This window comes from Dromiciops gliroides, chromosome 3, assembly GCF_019393635.1.
Source record: "Dromiciops gliroides isolate mDroGli1 chromosome 3, mDroGli1.pri, whole genome shotgun sequence".
Taxonomy (NCBI): Eukaryota; Metazoa; Chordata; class Mammalia; order Microbiotheria; family Microbiotheriidae; genus Dromiciops; species Dromiciops gliroides.
Genome location: NC_057863.1, coordinates 247,109,863 through 247,127,588, shown reverse-complemented (window position 1 = coordinate 247,127,588; position 17,726 = coordinate 247,109,863). Strand labels below are relative to the sequence as shown.

At 34.5% G+C, this 17,726-nt stretch overlaps 1 protein-coding gene across 1 annotated transcript in view; it reads left to right on the top strand.

Moving 5' to 3' along the window:
* Nucleotides 1–6,693, top strand: part of LOC122747415 (gamma-aminobutyric acid receptor subunit gamma-3-like) — a 61,297-nt gene extending 54,604 nt beyond the window's left edge. The window contains exon 4 of the mRNA XM_043993445.1: nucleotides 6,622–6,693. Within this exon, the coding sequence (XP_043849380.1) occupies nucleotides 6,622–6,693 (72 nt within the window). The remainder of the gene's footprint in view (nucleotides 1–6,621) is intronic.
* Nucleotides 6,694–17,726: the final 11,033 nt, after the last annotated feature.

The window sequence follows — 17,726 nt, the reverse complement described above, 5'->3', positions numbered from 1 at the left end:
TTGCAATATTAGGTTGAATATTAAAAATATTAGAATGCCATGAAAGAGAAGCTGTGGGTGGAGAAGATTCTGCACATTTCTGATAGCTTGGCCTTAATGTTGGTCTGGTATATAAGTCACATCATTTTGGGAGGTTTTCCCTCACACTGTACCTGCATATTTTGTGATTACATTGTACATGGGATGATTAGTAATTCCTATGTCATTTGTTGTATTTGACTTCTTAACTTCTTGGTACAGGTATTTTACTGACTCAGACTATAGCTTTCTAGCATTTTCTAATTCTTATCTGAGGGGATATTTTTTGATTTTCTCAGTAGGTAGTTAACTTTCAATCTTCATTTTGTCTATGATAAAGCAGTGGAAGGAATTATGTGATTTCTGACAGTATGTTACAGATACAAGATCTAAAAATCAAGTTTCTGTGGTTAGGATGGGGTGACCATAAAGTAAAATCTTTTATGCTTTAACCTCTTTAGCTCTACAGGAAACATAGTTATGGGAATTTAATGTGAATTTGGATGTCCTGTTTGATGTATGTATAGAATGGTATCTCCTGGCATATGGTTACAAATATATTCTGCTGAAATAGGTAATTGTATTTGCATACCCAGTTGTTGACTTGGACTCATTGGTACTCCATATCTTCTTTGTGTTGACTATTTAGCTTTTCTAAGAAATGAAGTGGATATGAGGAATAGACATTGTTCACATATTGACTTTTAAGTGCATTTGCAATGTCATTCAACTGTAATTAAATATGCTTTGCTCTGATAATAGAAATAAAATTCCCTCTCCCAGATGTAGCGGTCAGATATTTCCTTCAGGAAAACTCTTTCATAGTGAAAGGGGCATTAAGTTCAAACCTACAGTTTTGTTTTTTTCTTCCATCTTCATTCATATTAGTATATATTACCATTGTAATAAAAAAAGTGACCTCTGGATAAAACCCTCCCAGGAACCTAAGATGTCAATAGAAAAGGAATGTTATAATCACAAAAGATACACCTCTCTTTACACAATAGCATATATTTTCTTTAAAAATTGTGTGCAAAATGTTTATTTAATTGAATATTTTAAAGGAAATTATTTTGAAATATTTTGTAAAGTGAATGACCATTTCCCAATTTATTTGTTGAATAATTAAAGAGTTTAATATCCACTCCTAAGAAAATTTAATGATTCCTGCATTCAGAATGCATTAGCAAGAATATTTCTGTAAAAAGGAAAGATTATCTTATATCTATCTTATTCCTTAATGGAGTATCATGATACTCTTTCTTATTTGGGTGTGCTGTGATCTGAAAAAATCTAAATAACATTTTACAGGACTTTTTTTTTAAATATAGTGAAACCTTAACTAACCTAACTCCAGCTAATGTGAGCACTGAAATAAACAGATTTTCCCCTCTGGGTTAAAATTTAGGAGAAAGAAACTACTGATGATACTATTTTTAATAAAATTTTCAAATAGAAAATAATTTTAAGATTTCCTTTAGGTCAATATAAATTTAGTTCAATCTCTTATACCCTATAAATTTTTAACTAAAATACTGTACTATGGTAATTGATTCTTAGAGAATTGATCTTGAAACACTGAAAATTCTTGAATCATCAAAGTGATATTTATTGGTATCAAAAAAGACACACACACACACACATATATATATATATATATATATATATGTGTGTGTGTGTGTGTGTGTGTGTGTGTGTATGTCTATGTCTGTATGTATTGCTATGTACTAGGCACAATGCTATAGGCCCTAAATTTACAAAGACAAAAAAAAATGAAACAATCTATGCCCACAGAGTTTGCCTTCTATTGGGGGAATAAAACTAAACTAAGTGTGCTGGTTTGATATCTCCATTGTTTCAAATGACAAGGTTCTGGAAATTATTTACAGGAATAATATAGCAAACTAGAAATGTTTATTGAGGTATTCATGTGATCAGGTGGAAATAGGCAGTCAGTTTATGGGTCTTGAAGTAAGTGGCAGCAACATTTCTTAGCCCAGTCAACTCCCAAGTCTTTTGGATATACTTTAGGCCTTGATAAGCAAAGATATGTGGCCTCAAGTAGGCTATTACTCCACTACTGAGCCTGCAAAATGTGTATCTGCTACGTAGTGATTTTTACTCTTTTGATGATGGATCAGAAAGCTGTATCACAGGTTTCCACTGGGGCTAGTGGGAGGTATATGGCTCCTTGAACCAGATTAAATTGAAATTTGGAAATATTTAAGAAAATAAGTAAAAAGACATCACTATATATGAAGTTAATTTGTAGGCTTGTAAGCCAATAGGCAGCCAGCAGGCTATTTCTATTAGAATTAGACACCACTGATCTAACACAACGCTCTTATTTTATAAATGTGGAAATTGAGGCCTGATGGGGTTAAATCAATTGCCATGGTCACATGCATAGAAAGTGACAAATATTGAATTTCTACCCCAAACCTTTGGCACTAAACATAACATTCTTTCCCTGTTCCAAATATTGAGTGGCTGGGCTTCTCTGTAGAGGCTTGTGCGGTAGAGAGATTCCTACAATATGGAATAGGAGGCAGCATGGTACCTTGAAAAGAGTACATAATTTGTTGTTCCTGATTTCATATCATGATATTGCTGCTTACTGTATCTGTGATCTTGGAAAAGTCACTTAATCTCTTTTAGTTTCAGTCTTCTCATTGGTAGAATGAGGATGTTGGACCAGAGAACCTCTGAGATCCCTTTTGCCATTAAATCTATGATTTTACAATAATATGATTTATGATTTGGATTTTTGTTTCATATAGCTCTTTGGGAAATCACTTAACCTCTTAGACTATGTAAGGAATTAATATTGTCCCTAGGTCTATTAACTTCACCTGTGTTATAGATTTGTTCCCATTAATAATCCTCTTTTGTTTATGGAAAAGAGACTGTTAATCTCCTTTCTTACCCCAGTATTATGGCAAGCCGCCCAATTAATGCTCCCCATAATAAACTTTATCAGTAGATAGGCTTTAGAAATGAAAATAATGCTTCAAACTTTAATTTTCTAAGTATGCCAGGTTTGACTTAATGGAAAAAGAAAAACTCATTGAACTAGCGTTACAATCTTGCTTCTTTTTTATTAATGCATGTTTCTGGACAAATCACCAAATCTCTCTGGCCACATTTTTTACACCTATAAAATGAGGGGAATTGGATTATATGATATATTAGGTCCCTCCTAGATTTACATATGAAAATCTATGAGTTTATTCTTTGAGATGCTCATTGCATTAAGATAACATTTCTCAGAAAGGCAGGTAGAATGAAGTTAGGGTAAACAGAATATGGAAACACTGAATCTTCATTTCTCATTTGAAGATGAAGTGCAGAATTTCTGCTTTAGAAAAATAGGTGTCGATAAACATTCTGACAGCTTTCATGCCAAAATTAAAAAGGGAAGCAATGTAAGCTCTGCTAAAGGGCATGTCTTAAATGTAAAACTATGGAATTAAACTTGTGCCATATGTCATCTTTTCTTTGTTTCTCTAGTATCTCTGGGAAAAAAAGCTCCTGGAAACTACTTCCTGTAATTTTATTATAACATGTCTTATGGATTTTAACATGTAAGATGTAGCATTTTATGTATGCTATGAAAATGCATATGACTTTTTTTTTGGTGGGGCAATGATGGTTAAGTGACTTGCCCAGGGTCACACAGCTAGTGAGTGTCTGAGGTTGGTGTTGAACTCAGGTCCTCCTGAATCCAGGGCCGGTGCTTCATCCACTGCACCAACTAGCTTCCCCCTTGTATGACTTTTTTAATCTATTTAAGAAGCTTGAAATATTTGTAACAATAAAAAGATGATTATCCTTTGTTAGCAAAAGGCATGCATACACATTTTCATACAATTTTGAGTAACTTCTTTCTTTTTTTTATCCTGAACTTTAAAATTTCATTTTAAAGGCACTTTTTCAGTGTGTTGCTATATGGTATTCATTATATATGTCTGACTCCTCCTTATTAAATAGTTAAGATCTGTGATATCACTGGTATGGTTATTCTTGTAGCTGATATTATTTGCTACCCCTCTACATTGCCATGACATTTCATCTTCTTATTCTTATCCATGTCTCCAGATACTTATTTCAACTTCCTATTTTACCTGTACATAGAAGTCTATGTGTGACAATATGACAAAAACTAGGATGATTCCATTATTAATAAGAAGGAATAATGATTCAGGCAAGGAAACTGAGGAGGAATGGTCAAATAAGTAACAGGAGAACTAGAAAAGAAAATAGTGTCTTGAAATTCTAGAGAGAAGAAAATATCAAGAAGAGGGTGATTGAGAGTTTCAAAGGCTTCAGAAAAGCAAAGAAGGATGAGGATTGAGAAAACACCATTAGATTTGTCAGTTGCGTGATCATTGGTCACTTTGGAGAGAACAGTTTTAGTTAAATGTTGAGCTCAAAAGTTATAGAGAGTTATGAAAAGAATGCAAGGAAAGGAAGTAGAAGCAATCATGATAGATAGCCTTTTTTTGGAAGGGGGTAGAGCAATAAGGATTAAGTGACTTACCCAGGGTCACACAGCTAGTAAGTGTCAAGTGTCTGAGGCTGAATTTGAACTCCAGTCCTCCTGAATCCAGGGCCAGTGGTTTATCCACTGCACCACCTAGCTGCCCCCAGTAGATAGCCTTCTTGAGGAGTTTAGTCACAAAATGGAAGAAAGATATGCTATGATAACTAGTAGGCTTGGATAGATCAAGTGAGGGTTTATTTCAGGACGGTTGAAGACATGGGCATGTTTTTAGCCAATAAGGAAGCAATCAGTAAATGGTGAGAAATTGAAGATAAGTGTGAGAATGGAGATGATAGAAGGTTATTAGGAATGTGAGAAAATAATGGGATTTGGCAGATACTCAAAAGCTCACCTGGAGATTAATCTAAACCGATTGAATTAAGTGAGAGTGATTGATTTTGCTGATTAGCCTATTCAAGTTAATTAGATTGTAACCACACCTGGCTGGCCCTTAAGAAGGTATTGTTCTCAGAAGCTAAGGACTTTGAACTCAACTAGAGACCACCTTCAAGTCCAGTGAACCAATGGATTTGGATGATGCCTACCAATCAGTTAGATCCAGTGTATAAGGACCACCTCTGCTCCAGATCTATAAAAAAGTTTCCACATGGGGCGGCTAGGTAGCGCAGTGGATAAAGCACCGGCCCTGGAGTCAGGAGTACCTGAGTTCAAATCCAGCCTCAGACACTTAGCACTTACTAGCTGTGTGACCCTGGGTAAGTCACTTAACCCCAATTGCCTCACTTAAAAAAAAATCACAAAAAAAAAGTTTCCACACTCAGTTTGAGAAGAGTTCATGGTTGAAGCAGGCTCCTGATAGAGAACTTGAGGAAGAAATGGACCAGGCTGAAAACTCTAGGCTAGATAGGCCTTTTTTTACTTCATGTTCTCTTTTTTTCTAATACCTAGTATGCTTTAATAAATGCTTAATGCTTAAAGACTGGTGCTAAAGCTTCTAATTTAAGGCAATCACACATTAGATTTTTTAGACATCATAGCTAGAATTTTAGACCCTTACAGGAATGAATAAGTTGGTAACTGTGAAATTTTTGAGGGAAATATCAATATGTAAGTTGCAATTCTATAGTGTGAAGGCAGGAGTTGGTGAAGAAAGATTGCAAGCCAGATGCTGAACTCATTGAAGAAAGAAATGGAGTGTCTCAGAGGTCAGTAGACAATGGAACAATGATCAGATTATTGATTAGGTGGCATATATACTGTGAGTCAAAGTCTGGAATTACTGAATGATGATGGTAATGTGAGAGTTCAGAATTAGAAATTGGGAGTAAGAGAATTCCAACTCCCCCACCTTAATCTGGTAGTCAGGAGGGATGAGTGAGAGTGCAGTCACTGTTGAAAGGGTGGCTGGGGCAGTGGTGTCTTTGGGAGGAAGCCAGGTCTCAGTGAGAGACAGAAGATCAAACAGTTTGGAAAGTAAAAGATTTATGATGAAAGCTCATTTGTTTCAAAAAGAAGAAGTTTTCAAAAAGTAGGAGTGCATAGCTGATCTGGGGAAGGCCTGGTCAGGCATTAAGATAAGAGTATATCAATCATTTCATTTTATCAAAAGAACTGAGAGACATCTTTCATGGACTGGAAAAGGAGTTTTAGTATGAGTTTCAATCAACAGGTGTGGTCTTGGAAACAGGATAAATAGTTTGTCTATTCTTGATGTTTAGAAGTTACTAATGTAATAAACAACTGCCATTGAATCCAAATGGTTCCTAAAGAGGATTAATCATAGAGGGTACTGCTCTCCTATAAGTCACCCAGAATGCAACTTCACTGCCAAAATAATCTGTCCGAAGTACAGAGCTTGCCATGTTACTCCCATGTTTATAAAATAGCAGTTGCTATCCATCACTGACAGGATAAAATGTAAATTTCTCACCTGCGCGTGAAAAACTCTTCATAATTTGGTTTCTCATTTTTCCTATGTCTCCCCAGATAGTTGGTTTTCTAGGCATTTCAAATTTTGAATGTCCTCTATGTTCCACTGAAAGAGGCCTTCTTGCTATTCTCAGAACTTAGCATTCTATCTCCTCCTTATCTGCTTTTAGACGAAGCATGTTACAGATGTTACATCTATTGAATACCAATCCATTCTCACTTCTGCATCTTGGAATCCTTAGATTAAGCCCAGTAGAACAACTCCACTGTGAGGCCTTTTCACAGTTCCCTTAGTTGTAAATGTTCTCTCCTTTCTTTAAGTATTTTGAATCAACATATGTGATTACATGCTATATCCTTTGTAAGTTACTTGAAGGCAATGCCTTTTTTTAAAAAAAATGCCTTTGTTTACCCAATATTTTGCCAACTGTCAACTAGTTTGATACATGATTCAATAGTCCCTCACTTCAATAAATATTTCTTAAATTGAATTGAATCTCTGAGCTTCACCTAAGGGTAGAATTCATCAGTTCTGATGATAGAACTGATAGGTATATAGTACTATTATATTTGCAAAGTGCTATGAGTATACATAATCTCATTTGAGCCTCACAACAACCATGGGGAGTAAGCAATATTATGCTACTTTTATAGTCTGAGGTCAAGAGAAATTAAATGATGACAATAGTTATGGCATTGGTAAATGTTTAGAGATGGGAATTGAACTCTAGAATTAATGGTTCTAAGTCCAGACCCTATTCATTTAAGTCATATTGCCTTAACAAGGAACAAACAAGGTACATACAGGATAAATTGGAAGTTCACTCATAAGGAAGGCACTAACATTAAAGGAGACCAGGAAAACCTTACAGTAGGTGAAACTTTAGTGAAGACTTGTAGGAGGCCAGAGAAACTAAAAGTTGAAAGAAGGGGGAGAGAATTCCAGGCATAGGAGGAAGACAATTGAAATGTATAGAATTGGGAGATTTTATATCAGATCTTGGGAGTGGTAAGGAACATCTGGAGTTTATTGAATAGAGGAGTAATAAAGTCAAACCTGTACTTTACAAAATTCAATTTGACAGCTGAGCAGAGAGTAGATTGGAATGGGGAGAGAGGAGGCAGGGACATCAAACAGAAGACTACTGTAGTAGGCGAGGCATAGGTAATGAGGGCCTTTGTTAAGATGGGAGCATTGTAATAGGAGAAAAGCAACAACATGATATAATAGATAAGGGGTTGAATTGAAGAGTCTTGAATTCAAATTGCACATCTGCCATTTGTTCATTGTGTGACCAGCGAAGCAATCACAGGATCATAGTTACAGAGTTAGCAGGGACCATATAAGCCATCTCTTCCAATCTTCTTATTGTGCAGATGATGAGATTCTTACCCTGGTAGGTTAGCTTTCTGATGACTGATAAGTCAATTGAATATTCTCAGTATCCATTTAATTTATAAAGTGGGGATAATAGTTTCTATTTCACAGAATTGTTGTGAAGCTCAAAGAATAACATATAAAAATATTTGCACTTTTTATAAATGCTGTTCATCATATTTAAGCAGCTCTAAATTATTTGATTTCAGTATAATGAAAAGAGCTCAGACTTAGTGTCTGAAGATTTGAATTAGAATTCTCACTATGTCACTTATAATTAATGGAAACTTGGGCCAGTCATTTAACTTCTCAGAAAAATTGAGATAGTAAAAGCAAGTGAGCTACACACTTTTCTTATGAGGGAGATGCTCTGTTATCTATATAGAGAGATCATAAACAAGAGCTATTATTTTAAACCTGTATACCATACAATATAAACCTGTCAAAATAGACATATCTATAACACATATGTATGTATATATGCGTATATGTGTACATACATACTTAGAAACATTTTGTCAAAAATTCTTTGGGAGGGACTTTCAGACTACTTTTGAAAATCCTTTTGGGGAAATAGGGTCACTTGAGAACTCTGAGAAATTGTTCTACAATGCTTTATTTTGCAAGATTCTTTTCACAATGCTAGCTGGTCTTTTGTAATAAAAAGAAAAATGATTTTGCCTTTGATTTCTTAAGCCCTAGAAGTCACATCTTGTAGTCTGATATTACATAAATCATACCTGTCTTTTAAATTCATGAACCTGCCTTTATTAACTTGGACGTTGCCATCCCTTGGTCCCTTCCCATATTGCTGCTTCCCATATAAAAAAAAAAACACAAAAAACCCACCCCTCAAAACTGAGTCAGGAAAGTAGCCAAAAAGCTTCTCTGGATAGATTTCTTAGCAAAAAGAAAAACTGGCTGATGATGCGAAAATGATAAAAACCTTGGAGGAAAGCAACCATGTCATATTCATAATAAAAAATTAAAAGTCTTCTTCAAAAACAGATATAGCTGAAGGAGAAAGGGATGCTCTTAAAACATTTTTACTTCAAATCATAAATAATTCAAGGATTCTTTCTACCATCTTTAATGAATCAGGAGGTAGTAAAATATATTTTTAATAAAATATTTTATTATTTTCCAGTACATGTTGAGATAGTTTTTCAACATTTGTTCTTCATAAGATTTCCAATTTCAATTTTTTCTTCCTCCCTCCCCTCCCTCCCCCCTCCCCAAGACCAGCAGGTTAATCTGATATAGGTTTATATATGTACAATAACATTCAACCTATTTCTTCATTAGTCATGTTATAAGAGAAGAATCAGAGTAAAAAGGAAAAACCTCAAAAAAAAAAATCACAGACCCCAAACAAAAGAAATAGTATGGTTCAATCAGCATCCATATTCCAAAGTTCTTTTTTTTTTCTGAATTTGGAGAGCCTTTTCCATCATGAGTCCGTTGGAACTTTCTTGTACTGTTGTATTGGTGAGAAGAATCTAGTCTATCACAGTTGATCAACACATAATGTTGATGATACTGTGTATAGTGTTCTCCTGGTTCTGCTCATCTCACTCATCATCAGTTCATGCAAGTCCTTCCAGGTTTTCTCTGAACTCCTCCTGCTCATTGTTTCTTACAGCACAATAGAATTCCATTATTCATATACCACAACTTGTTTCAGACCATTCTCCAATTGATGGGCAACCCCTCAATATCCAATTCCTTGCCACCACAAAAAGAGCAGCTACAAATATTTTGTACATGTGGGTCCTTTTCCCTTTTTTATGATCCCTTTGGGAAAAAGTCCTAATAGTGGTATTACTAGGTCAAAGGGTATGCAAAGCTTTATAGCCCCTTGGTCATAGTTCCATAATTCTCTCCAGAATGGTTGGATCAGTTCACAGGTCCACCCACAATGCATTAGTGTTCCAATTTTTCCACAGCTTCTCCAACATTTATTATTTTCCTTTTTTTTCATATTAGCCAATCTGATAGGTGGTACCTCAGAATTGTTTTAATTTGCATTTCTCTAATCAATAGTGATTTAGAGCATTTTTTCATATGGCAAAAGATAGCTTTGATTTCTTCATCTGAAAACTTCCTACTCATATCCCTTTACCATTTCTCAATTGGGGAATGACTTGGATTCTTATAAATTTGATTTATTTCCCTATATATTTTAGAAATGAGGCCTATATCAGAAGTACTGGCCATAAAAATTGTTTCTCGGCTTTCTTCCTCCATTCTAATTTTGGATGCATTCCTTCTGTTTCTACAAAACCTTTTTAATATAACATAATTAAAATAATCCATTTTGCATTTCATAATATTCTCTATCACTTATTTGGCCATAAACTGTTCTCCTTTCCAAAGATATGAAAGGTAGACTATTCCTTCTTCTCCTAATTTGCCTATGGTATCACCTTTTTATGTGTAAAACATCTACCCATTTTGACCTTATTTTAGTGTAAGGTGTAAGATGTTGGTGGTAGTAAAATATTAGTTTGGTCAAGTGCCTGACCCTATTTTAAAAATTTTTTTTAAATTATTTTTCCTGTTTGTTGATGAAGGCCAGAGTCTGGTAGTTAGTTTCATGCTCACTTGAGGCTCTATACTCTTCTCAATAACAGAGGGTGCCCCAGGAAGACCACAAACTCTGCTCTACAGGGAGATGTGTACTCCTCTTTCTTAGTTCTGGCCTTTTTGGAGATGGTAACATCCCTCTAATTATTCTGAGGGTGTGGAGTTTTTGTATCTGTGTGTACTCACATGGGCATGTTTATATGTGTGATAATTTGTTAACTAATTAGAATCATGATTTCTGCTACTTTCATGACTAGGAAATAATATCCTCTCTTGAATTTCAATGGAGTTAATTGCATTAGCATGTTTTAACTGTTTACCATTGGTTAACTGCATACTATTCATTTTTTTTTTTTTGCAGGGCAATGAGGGTTAAGTGACTTGCCCAGGGTCACACAGCTAGTAAGTGTCAAGGGTCTGAGACCGGATTTGAATATTAAAGCATTACTATGCAGACTGTGCATTGCTACTCCCAGACCAAGGCCATTCAAAATCTTTTAGCCTATAGGCAAAACTGCCCCAAATCTGGAGTTTGCAGATATTTATATCAGAAGTGAACTTCTTCCTCCCATTGCTATAGGAAGGTAACTGTACTAAACAATGAACTTTAGTCATGGTTGTTGAAGTACTTGAAATCCTCACCAGCTTCTCATTTTACTTGTTGGTATCTATGGTGAAGAAGCCACTCATATTCCTCAGCCCTGTCTGTCCAGCAGGAGAGAAAAATGCACTGAATCTATTACTGCCATTACCTCATTGCCCTTTCTCTGTTCTTTTCCTCCCTCAAATTTGTGTATTCCCTGGAACTACTCTTTGGGAATTGTGTTTTCATCAGGAATTATTATTATTATTATTATTATTATTATTATTATTATTATTATTATTATTATTATATATCATGGGCCCCTTTGGCAGTCTGGTAAAGCCTATGGACCCCTTCTCAGAATAATATTTTAAATTGCATGAAATAAAATATATAGTCTTGCAAGTGAAATCATATAAAAATATATCTATGAAATTGATTAAAGAAATATATACATGGACCCTAACTGAAACAAAACAAAACAAAATGAAACGCCTTGCTTTAGATGTAGTATATCAATCACAAAAGATTAAAAAAAATAAAATCTCATGAATTTATAGTCTCATAATACTCTTCTTCAGGTTTAATTTCTGCTTCCCCCAGCTCAATAGTGGGACTTTTTGCCTTATTTTTGCAAAGCCCAGGTTTCTATCCTACTTCCTTATATACACTCATGGACTTTTTCTGCAATCATCTTCACTCAATTGTAATGCTCTCTTTTGTGTGTTATTTCCCTATTTAGAATGTCATGAGTTCTTTGAGGTTAGAAACTGTCCTGCTGACTTTATTTTTCTTTTGCCTAGCACTCAACATCATCTCTGGCACATATTAAGTGCTTAATAAATGTCATATCTGTCTATTTGTCTGTCTATCCATCCATCCATCCATCTATTAATTTTATATTTGCATCATTATTCTCTGACCTCAATATTTTCTTCTTGTATGCTTGGCCAGAGACAGATCCAGCTGTGCCCTGGCAAGAAGTAGGGGACCTCAGACTAAGAGTTTATAAATATGTCTTTAAGCATGGATGAATTACACCCAAGATTACTGATTGGGGGAAAAGGCAGCTATGATTGCAAAACTACTGTGAGCAATCTTTCAGAAATCACAGAGAATGGTTAGTGATTGGAAACAGGAAAATATTGTCCTATTTTTTTGAAAAAAAGAAAAAAATGGCAGATTCTAAAAACTCCATAGTAATCCTAGCCACTTGAGAGTAATACTTGGGCCAATTTTATAATGGATAACTACAGAGATGATGTGTCAGCATTTTTCAAAGCCAACACAGGTTTGCTAAGAACAAGTTGTGCCAAACTAACTATATTTCTTTTCTTCATTGGCCAACTTGACTGATAGCACACAGAGGAATATTACAGGCATATTTTTATTTCAGTATGAGTGCTTGACAAGGTCTTCAATGATATCCTTGTGAACAAAAAGAGAAATGTGAAAGATATATTCATATTTGCTTGAACAGTTTTTTTCACATAGTGTGAATGTTAAGTTCAATCCCAAAAGGGATCTATAGGACATTATATTATTAATAATGACAACAATAATAATTTATTTAGTGTTTTATGGTATGTAAAGCACTTTTACAAATATTACCTCATTTTATCCTCCTGACAACCCTAGAAAGTTAGGTGATTTTATTATCTCTATTTTGCAGATGAGGTAATTGAGACAGAGATGAAGTGACTTGCCCAGGGGTATACATCTAGTAAATATCTCAGGTGGGATTTGAATTTTCATCTTTCTGCTCCAGATTCAATAATATATCCACTCTACCATGTAGTTACTGTACTTTTAAACTTTTCTAATAAATAACAAAAAATCATTAAAAAAACACACTTCTTTGGGGTTAGCTAGGTGGCACAGTGAGGAAGTGAGTTCAAATCTGGACTCAGACACTTGACACTTACTAACTGTGTGATCCTGGGCAATTCGCTAAACCCCCATTGCTCTGCAAAGAAACCCAAAGAAACCCAAACCACACATGTCAATTTTTCACATTATTCAGCTTTAGAAGCAATAAAACAATAGTGAATATGAGTAAAGACATATTTGGATTAAGATTCAAATTGATTTTGGTATGCTGAATAATAGACTCAAATAAAAAAACATGAAGGTTAAAAGGAATAAATATAATGAACTGCATTTAAATTTCAAAACTCAGTCACACAATTATACCATAGAGGAGACATGACCAGAAAGAAGTTCCTATTAACTTACTTGACAGAAAACAAAGCAATGAAGGCCTTCCTGAAAATACGAAATTCCCAGACCATTGTTAAAAAGAAAAAGATGGACCAAAATTTTATTCTACTCTCCACATTTAGAGAATTCATGTATCAAACTGAAATGAATTTCTGATAATCATGTGAAAATTTCAATATTATTTATTAGTTTTAATTAGAAAAATAAATCACTAACCTTTCTCACCTGGGAGCTTGATAAATTTTTCATTTTGAGATTAGTATAGATATTCCACATATATTTTTGGATTGTAAATATATGGGTTATAGTAATATGTAATACAGTGGTACTAGAGAGTCACATGTGGCTGAGACAAATTTTTAAAATCATAATAGTTAGCTAGGCTAAAGTTATAGCCAAGAATGAGTCAGTCAAGGATTTTGAAAGCAATATTTAAATTAGCTTTTTTTCCCCCATACTAGGCAGAAAAAAACTTCATTAGTTGGTTTTCTGTGTTTCTAGACTTTAACTGGGAAGGAAAGCATAGCTCTTGAACCTTCTATCATCATTATCTTCACCATATTCTATTCCTATTATATATATATATATATTCCTTTTTCTCTGGGTTCATCTTTCTCCTTCAGTACAGGAACATTTAATTTCTGACTCTAAAATAGTCAAGCACCACCCACCTAACCAGCCTCATCTTCAGAGATCTTGTTTATTCCAGAGAGGACAGTCTCTTTTCTACTGTATTGTATATAATTATTTCATGTACTCCGTCCCTCTAGATTCAGTTTGATTTATATTGACTCCAAAAAGTGTCTTGTTTAGTCAACAATGATCAGTCTCCCATTTGTAAATCACAGAACCAAGCGTCTACATTTGTTGGAGAGTATAATTATGTACTCTCTTACCTTGATGCTTAACTTTTTCCAGAATGTTTTTTTTTTCCCAGACAGAGCTAATCCAATAAATACTTATTAAGTGCCTCCAACATGCTTGACACTGTGCTAACTGGTGGGGATACAATTAATAAAGACAGTGCTTTTCCACAGTGAATTTATAATCTAAAGTTTGCAAACTCAAAAGGAATAGTGACACAGTTTACATTTCTTTTTCATACGCCTTTGTGCTTGGCCTAAGCTACATACTTAGTAGGTAGGCAATACCTAATTTAAAAAAAAAACACAACTGTATAAAAAGAAGCTAATTTCTTCACAACTAATCCACAGAAACCCTAGGACTTTTAGTTTCATTTTTAGAAAGGAGAGTCCTTTAAAGTGCCATTGATTATAATTATAAGCAAAAGTCTAGGAATGAAAGAAGAAAGTAGGGAATCATTTATAGACAAAATAGATGATGGTAGATTTTTTTTTGGGGGGGGGGAGGGATTACTTACCCATGGCTTTATTAGAAAAAGCAGTTATCTCTACATTCCTCTCATTTCTATCTATTCTAATCCAAAAAGTATCTCATTTTTCTAATTCACAAGATTGCTATTTCAAGATGGATTTGTTCTCAGTCACATAAGAAGGAAACTTATTTGAGTTGCCAAAGAAAGCTTTAGTATTCTTTTTGTTCTAAAAAGGAACAGCTTTCTGATTTTAAATTTCATTTAAATTAAGAAAATGATGCATATTTGAAAATTTGGAGAGGAGTGGCTTTAAAATTACATGCAAAAATTACCCATCTTTTCTACTTTGCGGAGCCATAAATTGAACAAATGAGGAACACCCTAGGTTGTCTAGATGAGAGGACACTGTCTACCTTATCTTGATACAGCTGAAGTGGCATTTTGAGAAACTCCATTTCAGGTGTGAAAAAACAATTCTTTAAATCCTTTATACACAGTTTGAGACTATACTTAAAATAAAGTCACCTTCCAGTTTCACAATTTCTTTGTGTGTAGATGTGTGTACATATATATGCATATATACACACATACAGGATTAGGGCAGGGGATTGAACAGGCTTCATGTGATGTCTAAGATTTCCTTCAGCTCTAAAATATCATATAGTTCCATGATTCATAAAGGAAAAAGGTGGCCCAGGTTGTGTTACTACCCTCATGGCATTTTCCTAGATCTCCTCCTCCCCTCTCCCAACACATATAAACACAGAGTTATTCTTTCCTACTGCCAGTATTTCAATGTTATCCCCATTTCTAGTTTTTGATCTTCTTAAGGAGAGAAACTATGACAACATTTTTCCATCCCTAGTTCCTACAAATTCCCTTGATGTTTTTAGAGCACATCTGTCAAATTGCAATGGGGGCCATCACCAGTCATATTGACCTATGTCTTGCCAGAGTGACATTGATAACTGCACAGTTCTGCCTTCTTTAAATCCAATTCACTTGCAAATCAAGACATCACACTTTTGATGTCATTCATTCTTTTTGAGAATGAAGGATGAACAACAATAACAAACTGCAATGTATTCAACTAAACTATAACCTCAAAGTTATGAAAAAAGTTCTGATCAAAATTCTAAATAAAAGAAATTCCCTTTATCTGATATATCAGATAATCATGTGATATAGATATACGTATATTTTTCTAAGATCTTGTTTTCTACAGCACAGTTTCTTAAAACTGTGTGTGTGAGGGCATCTAGGTGGCACAGTGGATAGAGCACCGGCCCTGGATTCAGGAGGACCTGAGTTCAAATCCGACTTCAGACACTTGACACTTACTAGCTGTATGACCCTGGGCAAGTCACTTAAACCTCATTGCCCTGCCAAAAAAAAAAAAAGGAAAGGAAACTCAATTATATTGAGATAGTTACCAAACAAAAAAGAAATTATGCATCCCACATTAATAATGCCTCTTTTATAATTTATTTTTGTCTCAAGGGTAATATAGTATTCATGTAAAACTCATTCATTTCCTTTTTTTAACCTGATCTGCCCAGCTACCACTGGGGTATCTAAATGATCCTTTTCCTCCAGATAACACAATAATGATCTTTCCATCCGTAATTGTCTGTTCCTGTTCACCCACATGTGGACCAATACTTTATCCTTCTGGTCCTTTATTTATCTTCCTTTTCTATAAAGTGCCCTGTACCCCACCTCATCTCCCACAATATAAGTTATTTTGGATGAATGAAATGATGTATTTCCTGGCAAGAATCAATTCGGGAAACCTGGGGCTGAAACACAAACTATAAATCTGTTGAAGTAGCAAAAAACATCCAGGATGCCAGGGTTAGCAATAATCATCTTCTTCAAAAGTGGACAACAATATTTGGACAAAAGGGACCCTAGAGCTCCATTTTCATCCTCGGCACATTGCCTTCCAATTTACCAAAAAGAAGCGCTCACAGAGTTAATAAAACAAGAAACCTTCAGTGTGGCAGTTTCCTGAATCCAAATATGACTTCTCCTTGCCCTGCCTGTCTTATGAGACTTTCTTCATTGCAGTCTGAACTGATAATATTTTAAACAAACATTCTAAATCTCTGAAGAAACAGTGGATAAGTTCATTTCTGGTAAGATGAGGAATAGAGAAATAATATATATTTAACCCTTATATCTTTCCTTAAGAGAATTCATTGTTCCATGATGTCTCCAGCCTTTAACTTTTTAAAAAAATCATTTTGAAAGTACAGTTCTTGGGATTCTCCTTTGTGCTTAAAAAAAAAAAATCAATCCTCCTTTTGCATCCATAGCATGGTCAGCTTCCTCCAGTATTTTTATGTATGCTCTATTTCCTCTTCAATCTTTTATTCACAGTTCAGTGTTACAGAAGAAAGCCAATGCTTTATACTTTTTTTTTATGCTCTCTAATATATTGATAGGAACTTCTTTGAACTCTTATTTCAAAGTCACTGCATGCTCATTTTTCATTGCTGTTGGATGTGTGAGGTGCATTTTTTAAGCACTCTGAAAATAGGCACATACTTTTAAAATATGATCCCAGTCTTGGAATGGAAAATAGAATTCATTAATTTTTTTTTGTCTTTAAGCCTCCTCCTCTGGAGCTAGAGTATAATCAGATACATCTCCATCTCCATATCCAAAAGACCATTAAAATAATTTGATGTTTTCAGGCAAAACTATATTCTTACTGTGGCTGTGCTTTGTTTTTTCTTATATTTTATGATTTATTTAAGCATCTATCTTTTAGTAGATTTTTCCCTTGGTATTCAAAGGCTATAGAGAATAATATAACTTCTACAGCAGGACCATATGGTGCCAATTGTTTGCCCAACAGCTTATTATTTCATTTTCTCACTTGCATTATTCTTGCCAGAGTTTAAATAAATGCATTCATATAAAAACCTGCTGGTTCCAATACTAAAAAAAAAAAAACAAACAAAAAAATCAACCAAACAAAAAATAAGTACCTTCATTGTGATTTGTAGACCTTTGGAACACAATTCCAGGGTTATGCTCTCTTTAGAACTTCCTGTCTTCTCTTCAATTCAAAAGTCTTTTTAATATACTGTTTCTGGGAGATCCAATTTGTACATGATCTTGTACCTAGCAACCTCACTGTCATCTATATACAGGAATTATTTAT